Below are 22,402 nucleotides of genomic sequence, written 5' to 3'. Positions count from 1 at the left end.
CCTGCCTGTAAAATCTGCTGTGGTCCATGGTCCATCAAAGATCACTGATCACAGATACTGAAGCAGCTACACTGTCTGGGGTATATACCCTGGGGTTCAGTGTCACGCTCTGAGAAATAATTCAGGACATGGACACATGTGGGTGAATTAAGAGGTGGAAAGTTAATAGACAGAAGAAAGGAGAAAGGAGAGCAGCTAGCTCCCAGAGAGAGAGAGAGACACATCCAAAAAAGCAGGGAGGCCATGGACTACAGCAGATTTTATAGGCAGGCTGGAGAAGGTGGTGTCTGATTTATACTGGGCTTACAGATTGATTCCATCAGGTATAATGTCTACATAGTGTACGGGGAAGGCTGGTCACCCCACCGTAATCTTCTTATGCAAATGGGCTTTGTTGATTTGTGCCATCTTGTCTGCTCCTTTGTAGTACATGTGGCTGGCAGAGAAGGGAAGATGGAGCCGCCATTTTGAAAATGTCTAGTCCTTAGTTCCTGCCAACACTTACCTGTGCAAGCTCATAGCTTGCAGGCAACTCTTTGTGAGAAAATGATTTGGGTCTGCTTCTCATCAAAAAGAAAACCTGTACAAAGGACTCCCATGTCCTTGCTATCTGCCTAAGTAATTCCTTCTTAACTCCTATATCACTATCACATATATGATAATAATGAAAAAGTTTGAAATACTATTGCAGGAATTACCAAAATGTGACACAGTGACATGAAGTGAGCACATGCTGTTGGAAAAATCCCGCCAATAGATTATTTGACAAGGTTGCCACAAATCTCCAATTTGTTCAAAAAAAAAAACAGTATCTGCAAAGCACCATAAAGTGAAGTGCAATAAAATAAGATCTGCCTATAATTCTAATGAAGAAGATACTATTTATATTTTAAGTAACTGAATAGAAAACTAAGCAAAACACAATATATGTGCTAACATAATAAACCACAAGCTCTATGAAGTTATATACTTGCTAATTTAGTTTCAAAGCTACAAACCAAACTCAAGTCTCAAATGCAGCAAATGCCTCTGAAATGAGGTTTCTATGGACTCATAAACCACAAAACAATCAGGGCAAAAGAATAATTGGAATTATTTGTCTCCTACTTTTAATAAGGACAGAACATTTATATGTGTAAAATTTCTCCAGAGTCCAACTTCAGTGATGCTGCCCAACTTAAGAGCTGATTTGTAAGATGAAGAGATGTGATGGAAACAAAGCCAAAATACACACATTACAGCAAGGATAGCTGTGATTCCATAACCTTGTCTGGTAGAGGAAAAAAGGATAATTTTCAGGTTTCTGGCTTGGGAGCTACTAAAATATAGCAAGTGGAGAAAATAGGCATTTGAATGACAAGGAAATAGACAGTAAGTTCCTGTTGAGGTATTCTGATTTCAAGGTCCCCATGGGACACCTAGTAGGCCAATAAGGATGCAGGTGCACAGAGGCAGAGAGAGGCCACATCTTCTCACACAGGTGATCTTTCTGAGTGAGCAAGACTGCTCAGGGAGAGCGCGCAGAATGGATGAAGGTGGAATCACTGCAGAATCACTCCTGAAAGTGGAGTGAGAGAGGTCCAAATAAACCAGGAAACAGTGTCAGAGAGGCTGGGAAGAGAGAGTACAACTCTCAAGTGACCCAGAATGGTTAAATCAAGTTTGAAAGGAGACTGCATTTCATGGTAAGAAATCTTCTGAGGCCTTTGTGAAAGGAATGGGGGTTATACAATTAGAGATTAAGAAGAAAAGGCAATAAATTCACAAAGTATTTTCCTTAACAGAAAAAGAAACTGGTGGCAGAGGATAGGGAGTTAGGAAAGGGGATGCACAGGAAATCATAGAAGTTCCTCGGGGCACGTTGTCAGACAATAGGAGCCCTTAGAGAGAAAATTAGTTTTTATTTTACCTTTCTTTATTTAAATATCCAGTCATGCGTCGTATAAGCACATTTTGGTCAATGATGGATCGCGTTTACAACAGCGATTCCTTAAGATTACAAAACACATTTTAACTGTGCCTTTTCTGTGTTTAGATATGTTTACATACACAAATACTTACCACAGTGTTCCAATTGCCTTTGGTATTCAGTACAGTAACATGCTGTACATGTTGGCAGCCTAGGAGCAACAGGCTATATTGTATAGCCTAGATATTGTGAAAGGAAATTAAATTTGGAGACCCCAAACTCATTTAGCCAAAGAGAAAATTCAAGCTGGGAAATGGGTCACGTAAACCTGCCTCTCCCTTTTGGTTCCTATATAAGATTGCTACGAGATGAAAAGCTACATGCCTCCCTCATATTTTTCCCACAAGGAAATTCCTACTGAGCTGTTAAAACTTTACCATGGCAATGCAAATTGACAGCTTATCTTTATAGATACAGTCACCCCTGATTGTATCTGACTGTTCCCTTACCCCATTTTGTCTATGTTATCTGATGTAAAATGCAGCTTCTTCATATTTTTCCTCTGCCCCTTTTGTCATCCTATGTAAAAAAAAAAAAAAAAAAAAGTAGATTCACTAAGCCAGATAAAGGCATGAATGACTATTTTTCCCTACCCCTGCTCTTACATGAAAACTGCGTGCTTCTCAACATCCCACCCTTTACCCTCAAAATCACCTTCGGAGAAAGGCACAGACCTGTCTCCCTGGTGTGTCCTTAACTTTGGCAAATAAATCTCCTAAAATGATTGCGGCTTGTCTCATTATTTTCCTGACCAACAGTATGTAGTAGGCTAGACCAGTTAGGTTTGTGTAAAAATATTCTATGATGTACACACCATGACAAAATCGCCTAATGACTGTTTCTCAGACATATCCCTGTCACTGACATATGACTGTATAACATGTACATGGCAAAAATGCCCAAGTTATCAAAGTGGATATACAATGACAACTCAATCTCCCTCCCAACACTATCCCCAATTCCCTTCCCCAAAGGCAATCACTACTGTAAGGGGTGAGTGTTTTTAAGGGCACTGAATTATTCTAAAATAGAATGTACAAGTTATTCATTTAAAAGAAAGTCTGCTTACAACTGCATTCTATCAAGACAAATTGTTAAGACAAAGAGAAGATTTAGTCAGGCTGCCCTGCTCACCTCCCACCCCACTACCTCCTTCCTCAGTACGTGGACCCTCCGCCCTTCCTTGTGCCTTTCAACAATGGAAGTACTGTGTGCGGTGGACATACTGAGAATTAACACCTACTAGAAATGATGGTTGAGAATGACTCCTCTGTGACATAGACATTTTTACATATTTAGCCAAAGCATCCAAAACAAGGTAAAATTTAAGTACTTAAATAAAAATATCAAAATGTATTTAATTACATACTTCCCAAGACTTCTAAAAGTAAAAGAGGAACAAAGTATTCCATCTTAAAATGAAACATAAGTCTCCTCTAAATCTCAAACTTTTCTTAGTCTGGTTTCCAGCTTTATTCTTCAGGTAGATGACTATATCCTTTTACTTTTCAAGTAGAGACCTGGTCAAAGGATACCTAATGTTTAATAATTTTTTTTAAAAAACTACCATCACTTAAAGGATAAAAGATATTTCAAATCCAACCAAAATTGGGTTTTTCTCAAGTTTCTTTGGGTACAAATATATTAAAGGATCAAAAGCACCTCCTCACTGGCTTCCTAATTATTTCTGCCAAGCACAAATGACAAGTATGAACTCATTCTCCACTTAGAGTGAGCTTTAGGACAAGCTGCCTGTTTTTTAATCCTGTTATTGGCAGAATGATCCAAATACTAAAAAGAGGGTTAACATAATGGAAACAGGAGCCAGGTATTCTGAATAAATTCTGTGTACTTCTGTACACAGCAACTGCTGGCAAGAATTCCACTTCATGGCATTTCAAATATCTCTTTCCACCACTCTCTCACTTACCAAACCTTTTCCAGATAAACATGGCCAATTAGCACATTTCCACTCATTCAAACAAAGATGAACAGCTGCTTAATTAAAGAAGTTCATGCCAATCTCCTCCTGAAATACTTTATACAAGAATCCAATGCTTGCTTTTTGTAAAATTTCTCAAACACCTTTACGGCTTTGGTCATTGCATACCGAAGCAAAAGTATTCTCTGAATCTATTTCTTAACTCATAAATGAATCAAGCTTAAGTCACTTGTAAGTCCAATATCACATGGATATTACTGCCCCATGTGTTTCTAGGTAAACCTGACTTAGACCCCCAATTCCATCATTTGTAAGAATTCAGGATCTGTATTATATCAGCAAATTCCCAACCTAACTCCCTCTGGTCTTCCCAGTTCCTTTTCCCATTTTGGCTGGCTATGTCTCTCTTAGCAAGCTTAAAGAAAGAAATCTACTTTTGCCTAGCTTCTTCTAAGGGTACTGAGATTACTGACAGGATCACTGAAGGGCTCACATTGCCAGTGGCACACCCACTTATTCTGCCTGGGCCTATCCCATTTCACTGCCTCTACCAAGCCTACATTCTTGAAACAAGAATGCAATCCTGCACTCTCACAGGTTCCTCCCTGTTTTTGTTTTGGGAAACAGCCACAACTGGACAGTGTGCCTTCCCCAGGCTCCCTAAGATTATGGGTATGAATACCTTTCTCAATCCCATTATATACCTGGCTCACATCCAAGAGGGAGTAACCCAGGATACACAGTGTAGTCATCACTGAAGAGCAAAAGAGATGAGTACTTCTAAAAATAGTAAAATGCAATCATTATATTAATACCTGAAGGTCTACAGCAGAGAGGTTTCTTACTGACATTCCATAGAGGTGGGAGAGAGGCTAAAAGGAAGTGTGAAGATCACAAGTGTAAATAAAGTACTATGACATTTTTGCTTTTTTCTGTCCAATCCACACAAGATTTACATTAACTCAGCAATCATTAACTTACTTTAGGTTCTAGGGAGAAAAACAAAAATAGTCAGACAGCTGGTAGCAAATGACTAAAATAACTTTCTTCTTAATTACTGATCATGCAAATGAAGGCAAATAGTAGAAGTGAAAACTGTATTCTCCAACTGGAAATAGATACCAAAGAAAGCTTACAAAATTTTAAGTCTTTTGAAAAATTTTATCATTCTAAATGGTGAAACTGAATGACTGCAGTTTTAAAAATTAAACTATATTGGTATACATGATATCCTGGGCACAACGTTTGTTTTAATGGCTTTCCTCATATTTTTCATGCTCTTTTTGCTAGGCATCCTGAGTTCAAACCTGACTAATGAATTCAGGGTGAGTCCTGCAACAAAATTCACCAATTTTGTCATTACTTGGAAAAGGAAGTCAGAAGGAAATTTTAAGACACCGATGAAAACATGATCTTATTCATTCAAGCTTTACACAATGCTCCCCAAAAAGTGTTTCTTATAACACAAGGGTCTTGTGGTATTGGCACCGAAGGGCTCTTTGCTCAAGTATGGGAAACACTGGGCTGAACACTCAGACCTTTAATGTGAACCAGGAACCTCCAAGAGCTGGTCAAGTTGTGGGTTGTTCTCCTAATTTATTTGAGCAAAGAACTTTCTTTCAGGGAAGTATAAGGTAAGTACTCCAGCTTAAAAAGTATTGCACTATACGTAAACACCCCTCTACACACACATATACACATTTAAAAAATTTGAAATACATGCAATATGGTTTTAATTGAAAAATTACTGTGTATTTCAGCACAGCACATTAATAAAATTAATTTTCATTTCTGCATGTATATTTCACATATTTGCTGTTTTGTACGAACAAAACCAGCAAAATATTCTAGTACTCTTGTCAACTATGTTGGTTATATTTCAAAATATATGCTAAATGTGAAAACCATCCTACCCATTTTACAGATGAATACATTGATTGCTTGATCAATAATTATATATAACTCCAGCTCATAGAAGCATAAGGATTAGAATTGAATAGGATGTATCAGGTTACACTGCTTCTCTTCTTTCCTCCAAAAATTCCAAAAGAGAGAATATGAGCCAGAACGTAGAAAATACTTACGTCATATTTCAAGTAAACTGAAAACAATCCTCTTGAGTTCACTCTTCTCATTATTTGAAGGAATTCAATAGAAGTCCTACTGAACATACATAGAAATCTAAATGGATTTTTCTGTGATAGTTTTTATCCTACCATCCTCTCATCTGTTTTGTAGTGTTCCTAAAGTCAACATTTCTTATATACTTGCAGATTGATTTAATTTTTGTCTTAATAACTTTTATTAGTGTTTTTTAAAAGTCTAATAAACATTATTAATCTGTTAAAATGAAGGTATATCTAGTAAGATCTACTGATACTCAAATTTTTTATAGGAGAATTTTCATTACTTCTAAATAAGTGGCCTATGTGTTTTAATTATAACAAAGTCAGCAAAACACACCAGCAAGGGAAGCAAAGGAAAAGCCATGGGCTTGAAAGACCTGGGCTTCCCTTCCTGCCATAGCATAAGCTATTCAGTGGCCAAGAATAAGGTGATCCCATGGTCCTTCCCTGTGCAAGACTGCAATAGCTCTAAGTGGCACAAGGTAAAGGCAATTCCAATGCACAGACATAGACTCGGTGCCCATTACATGTCCAACATTGCATTGAGTGCTTGCAACCTCACAGCGGCTTCATAAGAGATATCATCCTCACTTTACAGATAATGAAACATAGGTTAAATGTTGCTCAGTGAACTGCCCATAGTTAGTAAGCGAGAGACCTGGACTTAAAACATTTATTTGATCATGTCTAACAGTCCATCACTGAATCTGAAAGACTCCAAACCAAACTGTCACGTGGCATCAGAACCCAATTATTACTAACAGACACACTTAAGAATTGTTGGGGAAAATATTAAATCTATAGTTCCAGGACTCCTATACAGTGTAGTTGGAGATAAAAATGGTACAACTATGAGTGAATTGGGGGCATATGACAGTACCAAACAAAACTATATGAGCATTCACTCTGTGATCGAGCAATCCCATTAGTGGGACTTTAACCCACAGATAGCCCTCCAAAAACACATATGCACAAAATTACTGAATGAAGAAAAATGTGTAACTGTAAAACACTGAAAACTTTTCCTAAATATTCAAGCATAAGACACTGGTTGAATAAATTATGGTACATACATTCAGTAAAGGGCTATGTACGAAAGCATGAGAAAGCTCTTAACAAATATAGAAAGATTTCTAGGAGCCATTACTAAATGGGGGAAAAAAACCAACACAGTACAAAAGCCAATACACTAGGCTACCTTTTAGGAAAGAAAGAAGGAAAATAAAATGCTTATCTTTACAAAAAGAAACACAGTGAGGATGAACTAGAGAACACTAACATTGGTTACCTACAAGGAAGCATGGCAGAACAGGATGGAAGGAATGTGGGAGTTGGTGATAATTCTCTGAGTTTTTGAGTACTTTTTATTTTTGAAAGCAAGTTAACCTTCTACATATTAAAAATATATAATTAAAGAATGTGAAAGAGAGGGAGTTAAAACTGAAAACAACCTAAAACAATAAACCTAAGTAGATTTCAAATGAATACATAAGCACAGGAATGAAGAAGGAAGACCTGAATGATGAGGAGGCAAGGAAGGTGGACCAATCCAAGTAAATTTTGAACACAGTATTTGATGCTTAGGCCCTCTGTCTTGGTGAACTGGTACATGTGGATGAAAGAACAGCAAATAATTGTCCATTTCAGACCACCAAAGCAATTCTGAAACTACATGATATGTATTACAGAACTGAGCAAATGAGTAAATGTGTGGCTTTTGTTGGAAGCCAAAATTCTCATGGACAAAGAAAGGACATACAAATATAAAATGAGGAGGCTAAGGAGAACCCTGTGGATCAGGAACTGGAGGTATGCTGTGAACTAATGATTTCTAAGTCTATGTAGTATGCTTATGTGTACAAGTATTTCTATTTGTATATATGTGTATGAGGATCTATGTGTGTGTGTATGCAGGTATATATTCCCTAGCTCTTCCCTGAAAAGGCCAAAAAGCAAAGTCACCCTAGTACTAATGACCACACCTAGCACCCAAATCTAGACCATTTCCCAGTAAAAGGAACCAGAACTCCTTGAAAAATGGCTGACATCAGGGCGGAGCAGGGTTGATACAACATGCATTGGAATATACTACAGTAAGAAAAGAAGATATTAGCCCCAAAATGATAGGGGCAGATCCAAAAGGCAGGGGAATCAGATCAAAGAGGATCCCATTGGCCAAATCTGAACAGCAAAATAGTTAGGTACCTACGCGAACTAATGCAAGAACATAAAACCAAATACCAGGTGTTCTCACTTGTAAGTGAGAACTAAACATTGAATACACATGAACACAAAGATGGAAATAACAGACACTGGGGACTACTGGATCGGGGAGGCATGCACTGAGGAACCACCTGTTGGATACTATGCTCACTTCCTGGGTGATGGGATCATTAGCACCCCAAGCCTCAATATCACACAATATGCCCATGTAACAAACCTGCACATGGACCCTTTAATCTATAATAAATGTTGAAAGTAATAAAAATAAAAACATATAGTAATGTATTTTAAACCACTGAAAAAATAGGAGCTAATAAGTACTGACAATAGATAAGTAAAAGGGAGGGAAGGCAGGGCTCTTGCATCAGCAGAATGCTGAGGGCTGACTCTGATATGTAGAGGGAGTAGAAAGCTAGAAAAATCAGCATTTTGCAACCATCTTAGTTGAAGATTGGATCAGGCAAGGATCCTCAATGAATGCTAAATTTACAGAGAATTTTAAAGAGGAACTGGGAATCTGCATTGATTTAAAGCATCTCCCCACAGACTATTTATTAGTTGCAAGAGAGAAACAGGAATCATACAGCAGAGAAATCAGGCAGCACTGTGATGAGTGATCAAACTTAAGAGCCAATGAGGGACAGGTGGTCACCATGTGCTCCCAGATGGGACACCTGAGAAGGACACTATTTCACCAAGGCAGCTGTACAGATAGGAATGTATAACCTTAGTCTAATCACAAGGAAACGGCTGAAAAACATGAAATAAGAAACTCTGTTTTAAAACAGTGGGGTATAACTTTATTCTTTTAAAATGTCAATGTTATAAAAGATAACAAAATGCTATGAAAGTGTTCCAGATTAAAGGAAGTTATCTAAATTCGATACTGTAGGGGGGAAATGCTGAAAAGGACATTATTAGGTCAACCAACAAAACTGGAATATGGAAGCTAGATGGTAAACGTATTATATCATTATTAATTTATTAAGTTGTTAACCATACCGTGGTTACATTGGAATATCCCTATTCTTAGGAAATACATACGTACATATTTATAGTCTATGACATTTGTAACTTACTCTCAAGCTGTTCTAAAAAGAATCACCTGTGTGTGTAAGGAGAGAAAGAAAGCACAAATAACAAAGGAAGTCAAGTAAAATGTTAATCATAAGTGACTCTAGGTAACATTAAATGAGTATGTTCTTTGTAGTATTTTATTTTTTGCAACTTTTTTATAAATATGGAATTATTTGCAAATAATACTTTTTAATATCTATAGAACCATTTAAAATGTGAAAGGAACCCCCACGTTAAGTGAGACCTCTTGCGCTTGCTGACAAACAGTGGTGACTCCTGGCTATCATAGCTTCCTGTGTACTCTCCTTAAAGCAAGCTCAAGAATTCTGCCAAGCGGATCTCATTACTTGCAGCCAGAGTTGCCAGGAACCTTTTGGTTCTACATCCTGTCACACAGGGTAACTTTAGCTGAGGTTAGTTTCCTGAAGTATTATATATAAAAGCAAGCACAGCATCATTTAATTCATTCTTTCATTTATTTCACAAGTGTGCTTACTACATGCCAAATTCTGGGCCAAGTCCTGTGTTAGGAATTACATCCTCCCCTTGCCGCAAAAAATCAAGAAATTCCAGTATGATCATAAATTCCCATTTTCCACAAAAACATTGAATCTGCTTCCAATCAGAAACAATTTTACCTCCTAAATGCTTCCCACATCTGCCCACTTCTCTCCATCTTTGCAGTGAGTCCTCTCAACTCCCTGTGATCACATCTCCTATCCTGTCTGCCTCTGTGTTTACATCTGTGAAGTGTTCCACTCTGCAGCCAAAGAGTGCTTTCTGAAATGCACATCTGATCATGGAGGGTAAAGCCCAGAGTCAATGTCACACCCAATTTCCCCTAAGTCCTCAATCCATTCTCAAGTGTTGAGTCTGAGCTCAAACCCACAGGTAAGAGAGGCCCTCCCCTGAAAAGGGTCAGGCTGACCGAGGTGGTGCCCTGGAACCACCCCATCTTCTTTAGGTCTTGTATCCCACATCTCCAGAGGGAGAGGGCAGACATGGAAACCCAATCCTCACTCTCTTCCTAATTGACTGGACCAATTCTCATGATGCTCCTTATCTCTGTGTATCTCAGTCACTCCCAAATAATGCTCACTCAGCACACCTCCTCGCCTATCTCTTTTTTCATCACTACCCATCTCCTGAAACCCTTGCTTTGTGCCCTCTGGAATGCGTGGCCTCTCATCCGCAAACCCCCTCGCTCCTCAATCTGTTCCTTTATACGTCTTTCACCTGGCTCTCCCTGAAGACCCTGCTTCTGCTGCAGTCCTCAAGAGATGGATGTGTCTTCTGTCTCCACTGTTCTCACATCTGTGAGCCTAAAAGTAGGGGAGGATCCTCCTTGCTCCACAGTGCTGCTTTCAGACCATTCTCATTCCTTCCTCCTAAAACTCCCAGCTTTGGATCTTATCAGTTTATGAGATTCTGCAATCTTTCATGGTGGCTGTCATCCTTAAAGTCATCCTCCTCATATCCTGATGCTAGCATAGTCCCTGCCAGCTATATTTCTATTTATTCCCCTTGTATCAAAACTCCTCAAAAGAGTTGTCCATACTTACCATCTCTAATTCTTATCTTCCTGTTACTGTTACCTCTCTTATGGGTTTTTCTTAATTGAGTATCCATGAATTTATTTGTTCATTCTCCTGTTAATGGAATTCTGGGTTAATTTCTCACACTTTTACATAAGTGCTGCACAGAACATGTCTCTAGGGTATATATACCTAAGAGGGGAACTGCTGCATTGAATCTCACTCTTCCAATCCACTGAAACTCATCTTGTCAGTGGTCTTGTACATTCCTAAATTCACTGGCCCATTCTCAGTCCTTACCCTATCTGACATATCAGCATCATTTGACACATGCTTAATACATGACATGCTTAATACATGACACATGCTTAATACATGCTTAATACTTGGCATTCAGGATAATTAATGTTCCTTCTAACTCACTGGCTGATTCTTTTCAGCCTTCTTTGCTGGTTCTCTCTCTCCTTTTCTCATTTATACTCATTCTCCTAGTGATTTCAGATAGTCTCATGGCTTCGAAAACTAGCAGACGCCAATGATTCTCAAATTTATATATTTTGCTCAGACTTTGGTACTGAATGCCAGGCTCACATAGCTCACTTCTTATTTAGTATCTCCACTTAGATGTCTAAAAGACATCTCAAATTAAAAATGTTCAAAAGGGACTCCTGATCTTCCTCAAGTCTGCTCTATCCATAGCCTTCCCCACCTCACCTGATGGTAGTTCTATCCTTCCTGCTTTTCAGGCCAAACTCATTTAAGTTACCAGGACTCCTCTCTGTAATATCTGTCCACATTCAAGAAACCCTGGTGGCAAAATCCATAATCCAACAGCGTCTTTGCACTTTGACTATTGTCACCTTGATCCACTGAGATAGAGACACTATCATCTCTTGCCTGGATTTTGAAATATGCATAAGTTGTTGAATAAGTAAACAAGCAACAGTCTTAGCTCTCAAGTTATTCAAAATCAACCATTTGATAATAAACTTTAAAAAAATTCAACACCTACTAAAAAACACATATTCCTAAAACCAAAAACACATAATGATAAAACAGTAGTGATAGTTTCATTAAAACAGAAAGTCAATCAAGGATGCCTTATACTGTTACATCACTTAGTACTCTTCTAGAAGTTCGGACTAACACTATAAAATATGAAACATAAATAATAGAATTGGAGGAACAAATTATTTTCATTTGCAAGTGATACACCTATAAAAATTTATGAGAATCAAATTAAGAACTCTTGGCTGGAATACAACAAGAATTTAGCAAAACAACTAGTTCTGAGATAAACAAAATTCCATGGCTTTCACTTCTCCCAGCAAAAACCAGCTAGAAGAGAAAATAGAAAAGATTGCATCTACAACAGCAAGAAATAAAGTAAAACACATAAAAAGAAAACAAACACCATGCCAAAACATATGAATAAATTTAACAAAAAAGGAAAAATTCTCATGATACAATATAAAATACAAAGGCATGTACAAAACCACACAGGGGATAATCTACATTATGTATAAATAACTATATTATACATTCACACTGATAGGGTGAAATCTAGAAGCAACTGTATCAAAATATTAATACCTCTGAGTTTTAGGATAATGAGTAATTTTAATTTTCTTCTTTGCAGGGTATTTTCTAGATTTTCGACAGTGAACATGTAAAGTCTTTATACTAAAAGTTTGGTTGTTTGTAAAAAATTATGTAAACAACAGTACTTATTTTGAAGTTTAATGCATGAAAGTGTCTCCGAATTTAGCCTAAACGCACTGACCATACTAAGTCTTTCTGACCAGATCAGCAAACCAGCAGAATAAGCATTTCAACCATTCTTCATAATGAATGTGATTACTGTTCCAAGTAATGGGTTTTAAGGGGCTTTTTAATTCAATTTGTGATTACACTTAGGCCTCCATAATAATCAACTTAATTCTACCATTATGTAAATGACTGCCTCACAGAGGGGTACCCTGGTAAAGAAAGAGAAAAGACCCTCAAGCAACAATGCTCAGGAAATAGAATGCTTTGACTAAATTAATGTGATATTTAATACCAATAAAAAAAAAAACCTCCCTTTAATTCAAGCCTCTAAGTTATGCAACCTGCTTTGCCACCTCGTTAAAGATCACTGATACTGGGCTTAATGACCTAGAAGTGTGCAGTGCCTTGGGCCTCCCCAGACATCCATTTCATCTCAAAGCTGAGGAAGGAATGAGGTGGGGGTGGGAGACACCTGAGCCAAGCACAAAGGAAACAGGGATATTCAATGGAGACTGCCATTTGAAAAATAACACGATGATGTCAGTTTTGTTGCTGTTGTTTTTGCCTAATCATGAAGAAAGTAGTTGAAAGTGCAGGTTATCTGTGACTTTACCAAATATTTATCCTGAGACAGTGGTAGACATATATTTTAAGGCACTTTAATAATAACATTAAAGTCATTCACCAAAGACCTCACTCACAAAAATAACTTATAAGGGAAAGAATACTTTAAATAATAGTAATGCTTCCATAAGAGTCTTTTGATATCATATTCTGCTAAAAATAACTGGAAATACTATTTTCAAACATATTTATCAGACCTTATTCCTTGCATTATTAATATTATTTAGATGAATTATTATTCATGTGAACCTCATGGCAAGATAAGGAGAAAACTACAAAACCCTCCTATGTAATTAGCTACTCTACTTTTTGAATGATTTTAATTCAGTCTTATATTAGTACATCTTTTAAAATTGAGATGTCTAATCAGGAGCTGAAGAACACATTGGATTTCCTCCAAACTAGACCATAAGAATAACAAGTGGTTTCTGGACTATCATTTCTTTAAAAATCTGGAATTTCCCTTCCTTACAATTTGTTAAAACTCATTTCAAAATCCAATTTTAATTGTATTGGTAAATGGCAGCATGCCATATCGTCCAGGATGAGATATTTTTTTTCCTATTAGGAGAATGAAGAGTAGCAACAGGTTTTCTGATTTGGCAGCACATAGTGTCTGTCTCCGTGCATCAGTTCATTGACCATTCAATAGATATTTATGAAGTTCCTACTACATGTGAGGCATTCTGCCGAATACCATGACCCAAATGTAGCTGCAACTATACGGATCCTGTGTCTCAAGGTGTGCATGCATAAGCACTGATTTACTTTTTTTTAACCAAGAAAATCAATTTAATTCCATTTAGTTTTTGTTCTGCACAAAGTTAGTATCAGAGACAGAAGGATAGATTCTCCTATATCATGTTTTCACTCATGTATTCCATAAATATGGATTAAACATTCTATTTTCACTCATCTACCCCATAATATATGGATACTTCATATAGTAGCACTTCAATGAAGCATTATTTTCACAGGTAGATCAAAAGGAAGCTTTCACATCCTTGCCTTCTTTTTTCTCAAAGCTACTCGTCAAGGCTTGAAAGCACATCCAGGCACCAACAAACTCTGTGCCCATTACCCAAATACTCCCAGAGGACACTGCCAAGTTGCAAAGAAGGCCGGCATTTTTGCACTCTCACCATACATTCTCCCTTGAAAGCATCCAGAATTTCCATCTGGTTTGTCTATCACACTCAATGAGGGAAAGAGCAGAAGCGAGACTCCCAAAGGTTGTTTAATTAACATTAGAGTAAAATTAGAACACATTTTTACATTCCTGAATGCAGGTTATACCCTTCTGATTACAACCTTTACCTTCTACCCTCACAGAGAGTACTGGAAAGCAAATTTCACTAATAACAATGATCACCTCCTATTCTCTCCTCTGCCCTAAAAGGGTTTTGTTTTCCTTTGCTAAAACTAAAATCCCGATTTTTCTCCATTACCCTCTCATTCATTTCTATTCACTTCCCTTTCCTTCCTTGAGAAGTTGTGCATGTGAGTTAATTAATCTGGCTCCATGTGGAAGCAGCTGAAGAAAACATTTATTCACAATGTCTTTTAAGCTATAAATGAACACACAAGACACCACCCTTGTAATTTAAGCTAAAGGCTTGGAAACTTACATCTTTTCCCAGTACTCTGAGTTCAAACTGAGTCTCCTTGAAGTGAACCTTTGTAATCCGAGGCCTAAAAAAACAAAGCATATGGTGTTGTTGCTGTTTTTAAGTACTAACCTTTCAGAATATCAGGAAAGTGTCCAGTGGAAAGACTAGTGAATATTGGCTCCTTTATATACTGCTTCATACCGAGTACATACAGAGACAGAGAGTTCTCCATATACCCTAATGAAAACTCCATTTTCATTGTCCTATGCTTCTCCACTAAATGCACGGATGACCTTGGAATCCCCAGGTTGTGGCAGGGCTGCCTTCCCAAACACAGTGCAGGGCCATGGGCTCCCCAGTCTCTCCAGCTCATCCCCATTTAGAGCTAAAAGTCAAAGTAGTCCTGGATCCACAGCCTACCAGCACATATTGAAATGGGTGAGAAATCCTACTACACGCAGCTCCCATGGAGAAGAGAGTCTAGAATCACAGTGTCTGAAATTTACAGAGAAAATATATACTGAGGTGCATTAGGAGAAAACTCACACCCAATTTCACTCATTTATTTATCAACCACTGAAAATATACCTGTTTTCTTTTCCCCAACTCTTTCACTGACACAGAAGTCCTGTAAGTTCAAAACATAGAGTGCCAACTCTGTTCTCAAGCCATACCTACCAGAAATACTTCCCCACTTGCTTTTTATTCTTGTAGACAACAACACCAACCGGAGTTAATCCTAAGAAATACTCAGACTTGTTCTCTCCCTGCAAAAACAAACATATGCCTATAACCACATATTCACATAAAATCTCTTTGTCAAAATATAATTGACCATAAAAATAGAATTTGTTACACTAATATTGGGTTGCATTTTTGAAAGACATCAGCCTAGAAAGCTAGATACATTATGATAGTAGCTAACTTGTTGCTTATTTTTTTTCAAAGTTTAAAAGGAAACTTTCTGTTAGTATTCTTCATACTTGTCACTTCTCTTCATTAAAACTAGCTAAGACTCAGTCAGGCCAGCAGATGACTTACCCAACATTCTTTACACAGTGGTATTCAACCCTAGCAGCATATTAACTAAAATGACTGTACAGCTTAAAATGCTGATGCCTGGGCACTACCAAAAACAGTTAAGTCGGAACCTTTAATGAAGAGGCCAAAGCAGTGAAAACACACAGAACTCCCAGATGATAATTCTGTGTAGTCAAAGACTGAGAACCACTGGCTTCTATCAAGGGTACTTTTGAATGGCTTCATTTATCTGTGAAATGGACAATCATGAAACCAACTTCGTCCCCACCCCAACTCTCTCTAGAAAGTTTAGGCAATCATTAGCAGACACACACTTGAATTTTCTGAAATCTCTATCATGTCTTTTCCTACTTCCACCTGTAACTTTATGACTGCTCAAAAATTTAAAAATACAGTATCTTCTGGTAAAGACTAGAGAACCCTTATTTTCAGGCAATAATAAATCCAAATTACAAAAATGGGATCTTGAAAGAGTGGCAGAGTGGGTACCAAGGACATGCACAGAACTGTTTGTAATAATGTTATTTCTACTCTAAGATAAGCAGTAACCTGCAAAATTATATTCACAAAGAACATAACACATTTGGAAGAATACCAGCCGATGCCCACTTTCAGTTCATAAAATTCAAATCTTAAAGGAATGTGTAGAGTCTCATCAACCTAGCTCATTTGCCACAAATTCCTACCATCAACAAAAGGTGATTTCTAATTAGTATAACACTATACAAATATAGAAGCCTCTTGCAGAAGACTCTCTTTAATAAATTTCCTATAGAATGTTTTCTTTTAAAAACTGAAAACCTAACAAGATTAATGTGGCTAAAGGGAGGGAAGGGAAAACGACAATGATTCTACAGTTTTAGAAGCATTCTTACAGGACAGTGCTATGAAGCATTTAATACCCTACTGAGATTGAAATCTAACATATCAGGGAACTACTACTTCTCCCCAAAACTGTAACTTTTATTGCCACATTAACTATATAAACAGTAATGCTTCTAACTGTAAACATATTATGAGATGGTTTTTTCTTTTAGGAAATGCTAATGAGCAAGACGTACAAAAAGAATGCATGAGTGTTATTTACACTACAGAAAGTTCTATGGGGGTTATTTAAAAACTGAATTCCATGATCCAATTGAAAAAAAAAAAATCAGTCTATAAATAGTCTTCAGCAATTCATTTCCTATAAAGAATAAAGCACCTGGCTCATTTTCTCAAATAAAATATAACTATTGCTACCCACACTCCTCTTAATTCAAAGGCAATGGCATTCTAATCTCATTGGCATAAAATAATCCATTGGTAGCCTAAGAGAAGTAGCTCAAAGGTTAAAACTTGGATGCAGAACACTCAGTGCAGATTCAGTGTAATTTCTCACTGACTATTATTCAGCAAGTTTTCATAAACCACCGAAAAAAATCTGCGAGGATATTTCTATTAATGTAGTGATACCTACAGTATGTGGTAACCCTCATATTGACTAAACCAACAGTAGTTGTACCTGGCCTATTGCCTAATGCCTACTTTACCTGGCAAGTGATTTTATTTATGTTTTGCTGCCATAAAACCTATTTTTGGAAAATCCTCCTGTTTCCTAATACAATCAATTATATGTCAATTTTTTTTTATTTTTTTGTTTTAGACACAGTCTTGCTCTGTTGCCAAGCTGGAGTGCAATGGCATGATCTCGGCTCACTGCAACTTCCACCTCCCAGGTTCAAGCGATTCTCCTGCCTCAGCCTCCTGAGTAGCTGGAACTACTGGTGTGCACCACCACACCTGGCTAATTTTTGTATTTTCAGTAGAAACAGGGTTTCATCATGATGGCCAAGATGGTTTTGATCTCTTGACCTCATGATCCGCCTGCCTCAGCCTCCCAAAGTGCTAGGATTATAGGCATGAGCCACTGCGCCCGGCCTATAAACCAATTTTAAATTGTTTCGATGTTTAGCTCAGCCCTTTGGATCTGTTATCCAGATTGTGTTTTCAAGCCCAGTTAAAGGTTTTTTTACACATGGAAATACAATCACAGATTTTTATGCAAAACTCATTAGGGTTTAATTCACACAAGAGCTGCTTTATGTTAGAAAAATACAGATAAAAAAGTATCATCTGCTTGCTAAACAACAGGACTGCAGCTTTCCTTTGGGAGTCTCAGTGAGTTTTTTTAAAAAATGTCATCAGCTTAAAATATTTTGTGTTAATTAAATGTTACTCACATAGACGGGATGGAGGTCAACACCATACATCTCCAGGGATTTGGCAGTCCTCAAGTAATTCAGTTCAGCCTCAGAAGGAGCCTGACCCCTATACCCAGCACAAAAACAAAGAGGCTTATTTTACAATAGCTACTGTACTTAAAGGGATGCAAATGATCTTCATTGTATTCACTAGAAAAATAAATAATCCTTTTAACTAATGCAAACATAAGTCCTTGTACTTCAAGAAGGCCTTTGCTTCTTGGTAACAAAATTTTATACTCTGAAGTGATACTTATATTAATTTCATTTACCAAATCCATTCCGGCTCATTATAGCCTATCCCCAATGTCCCAGCTTATATTAAAAATTCTCAGTTTCAGAAATCCCTGAAGAGGTTACTGAGAATATAAACACTCAAATTAAACAGCATTCCCTCCACAAAGAATAAAATGTCTTTGTGTACCAGCAGCTCTCCATCCAAAGCAAAGAGAACTAGAACAGTGGTGGGTAGGAGGAAGAGAATGGGCTGCCACCACCCAACTGGGGTCACATTAAGATCTCCTGAGCACATGTGTAGTTTGAAAATACATTAATTAATGTACAGAGATTGTAAAACTGCTTGTCATTTTCTTAATATAGAGCACAGAATTCTTCCCAAAATCTTCATTGGTGATAATATACAGAAAACAGCATTCATTCCTGATGAGGGTGAGCAGAAACGTGCACAGAAATGAGCCAGAAATGTGCACAGAGGAATTAAACATGTATGTGCAAGTGTGTGTGTGTTTGTGTATGAGAGAGAGTGAGTGAGATTTTACAAGATAACCAAAGGAGGTCGAATCTTAAAAAAATTAAGAAATCCTGCAGTGACATATTTCATTTCAGCCACAATGCACTGGATAGTATACCATACTTTTCTAACTCATGAAGAATGTTCATCAAATTAGACATACCACACCTTGATCAATCTTTATTCTTAGAAAGTACTGTCACACTGTCAACACCATCATGTAAAAGACATATGAGAGCCTCTACCCAAAGCTCCTCGATAATTTCAATGTTTAATTGTACTTTGAAACTCCTAGTATAATCAGTATTCTCAGAATGTGCCAAACACACTGGCCTTCGTAACGTTGTAACAAGCACTCTCTGAGCATCTACTTCAGCAAAACCTGAAAATGAAGGACTCTACAATCAGGTTGGAGAGTCTTCTAGTACATGCTAATACAAGATGGAGGGCCCCTCTATCTGATTGCAATTCAGCAGCCGACTTCTGCTTCTACACTCACTGAAATGGATTAATTCTACATTTTTCCTTTATTTTATCCTATTTGAGATCGAGTTTTGGTCTAGTTGCACAGGCTGGAGTGCAATGCACTCCAGCTCACTGCAACCTCCCCATCCTGGGTTCAAGCAATTTTCCTGCCTAAACCTCCAGGGTAACTGGGATTACAGGTGCACCTCACCACACCCAGCTAAATTTTGCATTTTTAGTCAAGACAGGGTTTTGCTATGTTGGCCAGGCTGGTCTCAAACTCTTGACCTCAGGTAATCCATCTGCCTTTGCCTTCCAAAGCACTGGGATTACCAGAGCAAGTCACCATGCCCAGCCATTTCTTTTTCTTAACTATAACAGGTCTGAAACCAAGCATATTCAAGGGGGTGTGTTACATAACAAGAAATAAAGCAATGTTAACCAGTTTAAAAAATTTAACCAAAATTAACTATAATGAAATTGTAACTTCAATGCTGTAGGCCACAAATTGAAAATCCTACTAGGGGAGTCTATCTACTCTCAGAAACGCATGTGGTGATAACACAATACTCTCAAAGGCTCCACACTGGCATCATCACGATTTCCAGACTCATTGCTATGGCCTGAATAAGACTTGGCTTAAACTGTGAAGAAGTAGTATACTTCACAAAGAGGAAACATCAAAGAATATATTAGTCCATTTATGGTTAAAAATTTTTGTGATTAAAAATCATATTTATAGCTGAAAAATTAATTTCACAAGATACTGGTGACTAAAAACAAAAGACTGCAACATCTAGTATTTACAGAATTATTCCACTATGTAATATCATAAATTCAGGAACCTATGTAAAACAAATTTTCTCTATGGGAAATTCTACATAGAAAGAGATGTCTGAAAGGCCACTGACCACAAATATGACTTTACACATTCAAATTACTTTCTGCTTTATACTTTTTAAATTACTGAAGTTTTCAATGAGCATTTTAGAATTAAAAGCAGTTAAAAAAAACTATACAAAGAAGAATATTAGCATATTCATGGCACGGGTAAAGAATTTATCATTCTAGAAACTTCGTATGTCTGCCAATGTCATAAGATGATGACTGATGGATGATGAAATAAGACGCATGTAATGATTCTTACATTAGAGTTTTATGAATCCTTTCTATGGCTTCTTCAAGTTCTTCCTTCTGGTCGGGAACAAACCGGTACTCAGATACATATCCTGCAGTATGTTTATACGGGTCATAATCTCCAAGTTCCGCTAAAAAAAAAAAAAAAGACATTATAAATTTTTTCCATTTTAGGAAAAAAGTCCTTAAAATATAGATATAAAATACCCTAATATGCTTAAACATTTTGTCAAATGTCTTATTAAAATTCACATATAAGACAACTAAATAATTTTACTAAAACAACTCTGATGAGCATATATGGATGGTAGCAACACATTCTGAAATTTTAAATCAAGGTTCTATATTATTGCTTTGCCAAAGACTGTAATTATATCATCATATTTACTTCAATTACTCTTACCAATTTATGTGAAGTAAAATGTTGTAAACAGCATTTAGAGTACGAACATTAGAAATGCTGGAAGTGAAATGACCTCAACATATCCTTTCAGATAATGACACCGAGAAACAGTGCATGTGATTCAATACATCTTTGCCTGAAATAATGATCATGGAAATGCAATACAATGCTGTACATATCCCATTACAATTTACACAAAGAAGCAAAATGATACCAGACAGCCCACTATATTACTCCTATAAAAACATTTCTCCCTACGTTAATCTATCTTGCAAGCCCCAACCCAGTTCATCTATATGACATTTTTCCTAGCATATTTCTTCTAGATTACTTTTAGTCTGCAAGTGCCACAAGGGCAAGGACCATGCTGTCTCATTCTCCCCATATCTAGCTTCTTAGAAGGTGTCCACTTGTTACCGGAAGTAGTCTCAGCCTCAGTCTCCAAACTGACAATGCATACTGGAGCCACCCCACACAGCCACCACATTAACACAAAGAGCTGAAGAGCACTGAGCTCAATACCCAAGCCACACCCTGAACATAGCGATGGCACCTGAACATGCAGACTCTGCAGACTCTTCACAACAGCTGTGCAAAAGCAATGAGATCTCTGACACAAAGCAGCTTGGGTGAGGGTGGGGGAAGGAGAATCAGTGAACTTGGATGAGATGTACAGAGAACAGATTGTTAGACCCTCCACTTAATCAAGAATCAATGCTATTCCAGTGACTAAAACTCCAAAAAACCTACCATAAGGGATTTGTACTTGGCTCCATTTTTACCTCTTCCGAAGGAACACTGAAGAAAACTTGAATTCCAAATTAACTTCATTTTTTTTTCAAAATCTCATGGATAAGAAGAATTTTAGTATGTAAATTCACTTTTAAAAATGCAAGTACTTTCTCCAGACATTTCTGAGGCAAACATGCTTAAGTGGCACCTACACTGGATGGCATATGCTCCCAGCTGAGCAGCAATGTTGACGGGACAGGGCAGGCGGCCCTGAAGGACATCTTGCTTCACCTGCAAGAAAAACTGATATCTAAAAGAGAAATGAAAAGAGAGATTAATTACCTCTTACACTACTCAAACCTCAGGTTTCAGACCCTGATAATCAAGGTTAACAACAACAAATCACCTTCAATTAAAATAAAGCCCCCCGCCACACTTGTGTGAGGGGGCTGTTGAATGAACAGGAAGTACTTAAAGATACCTCACAGAGGCCATACAGGGTTGTGGCTAAAAAGTGTGGCTTTCAAGTTCGACTGCTTGGCTTACTTCCCAGCCCAGCACTCACTACCTCTGTAGCCTTGGGCTGCTGCTGAACCTGTCAAACAGCCACTCTCCCCACCTACAAAACTGGGACAGCTGACAGCATCCACCTCATAGGGTGGATGTAAAGGATAACCCCAAGCTTTTTAAAACTATCATTACTGCCACTACCACCAACAACATGCTCTTGCTGGAAGGAACAAATCACAACGAC

The 22,402-nt window shown here is 37.5% G+C and overlaps 1 protein-coding gene across 3 annotated transcripts in view; it reads right to left on the bottom strand.

The window, feature by feature from the left end:
* Positions 1 to 22,402, bottom strand: part of EPB41L4A (erythrocyte membrane protein band 4.1 like 4A) — a 274,144-nt gene that overhangs the window by 92,311 nt on the left and 159,431 nt on the right. For all 3 annotated transcript variants that reach the window (XR_004739723.3, XM_008991698.5, XM_078365056.1), the window contains 5 exons: positions 21,861 to 21,958; positions 20,524 to 20,644; positions 18,140 to 18,227; positions 15,555 to 15,643; positions 14,895 to 14,958 (listed from right to left, as the gene is read on the bottom strand). Coding sequence is in view for 2 of the 3 variants with exons in the window: in XM_008991698.5 (XP_008989946.1) it covers positions 14,895 to 14,958; positions 15,555 to 15,643; positions 18,140 to 18,227; positions 20,524 to 20,644; positions 21,861 to 21,958 (460 nt within the window). In the remaining variant the exon portion in view is untranslated. The remainder of the gene's footprint in view (positions 1 to 14,894; positions 14,959 to 15,554; positions 15,644 to 18,139; positions 18,228 to 20,523; positions 20,645 to 21,860; positions 21,959 to 22,402) is intronic.

Source organism: Callithrix jacchus, chromosome 2 (genome assembly GCF_049354715.1).
Source record: "Callithrix jacchus isolate 240 chromosome 2, calJac240_pri, whole genome shotgun sequence".
Classification (NCBI taxonomy): Eukaryota; Metazoa; Chordata; class Mammalia; order Primates; family Cebidae; genus Callithrix; species Callithrix jacchus.
The sequence above is the reverse complement of the archived record's forward strand: the minus strand, read 5'-3'. Positions and strand labels throughout refer to the sequence as shown.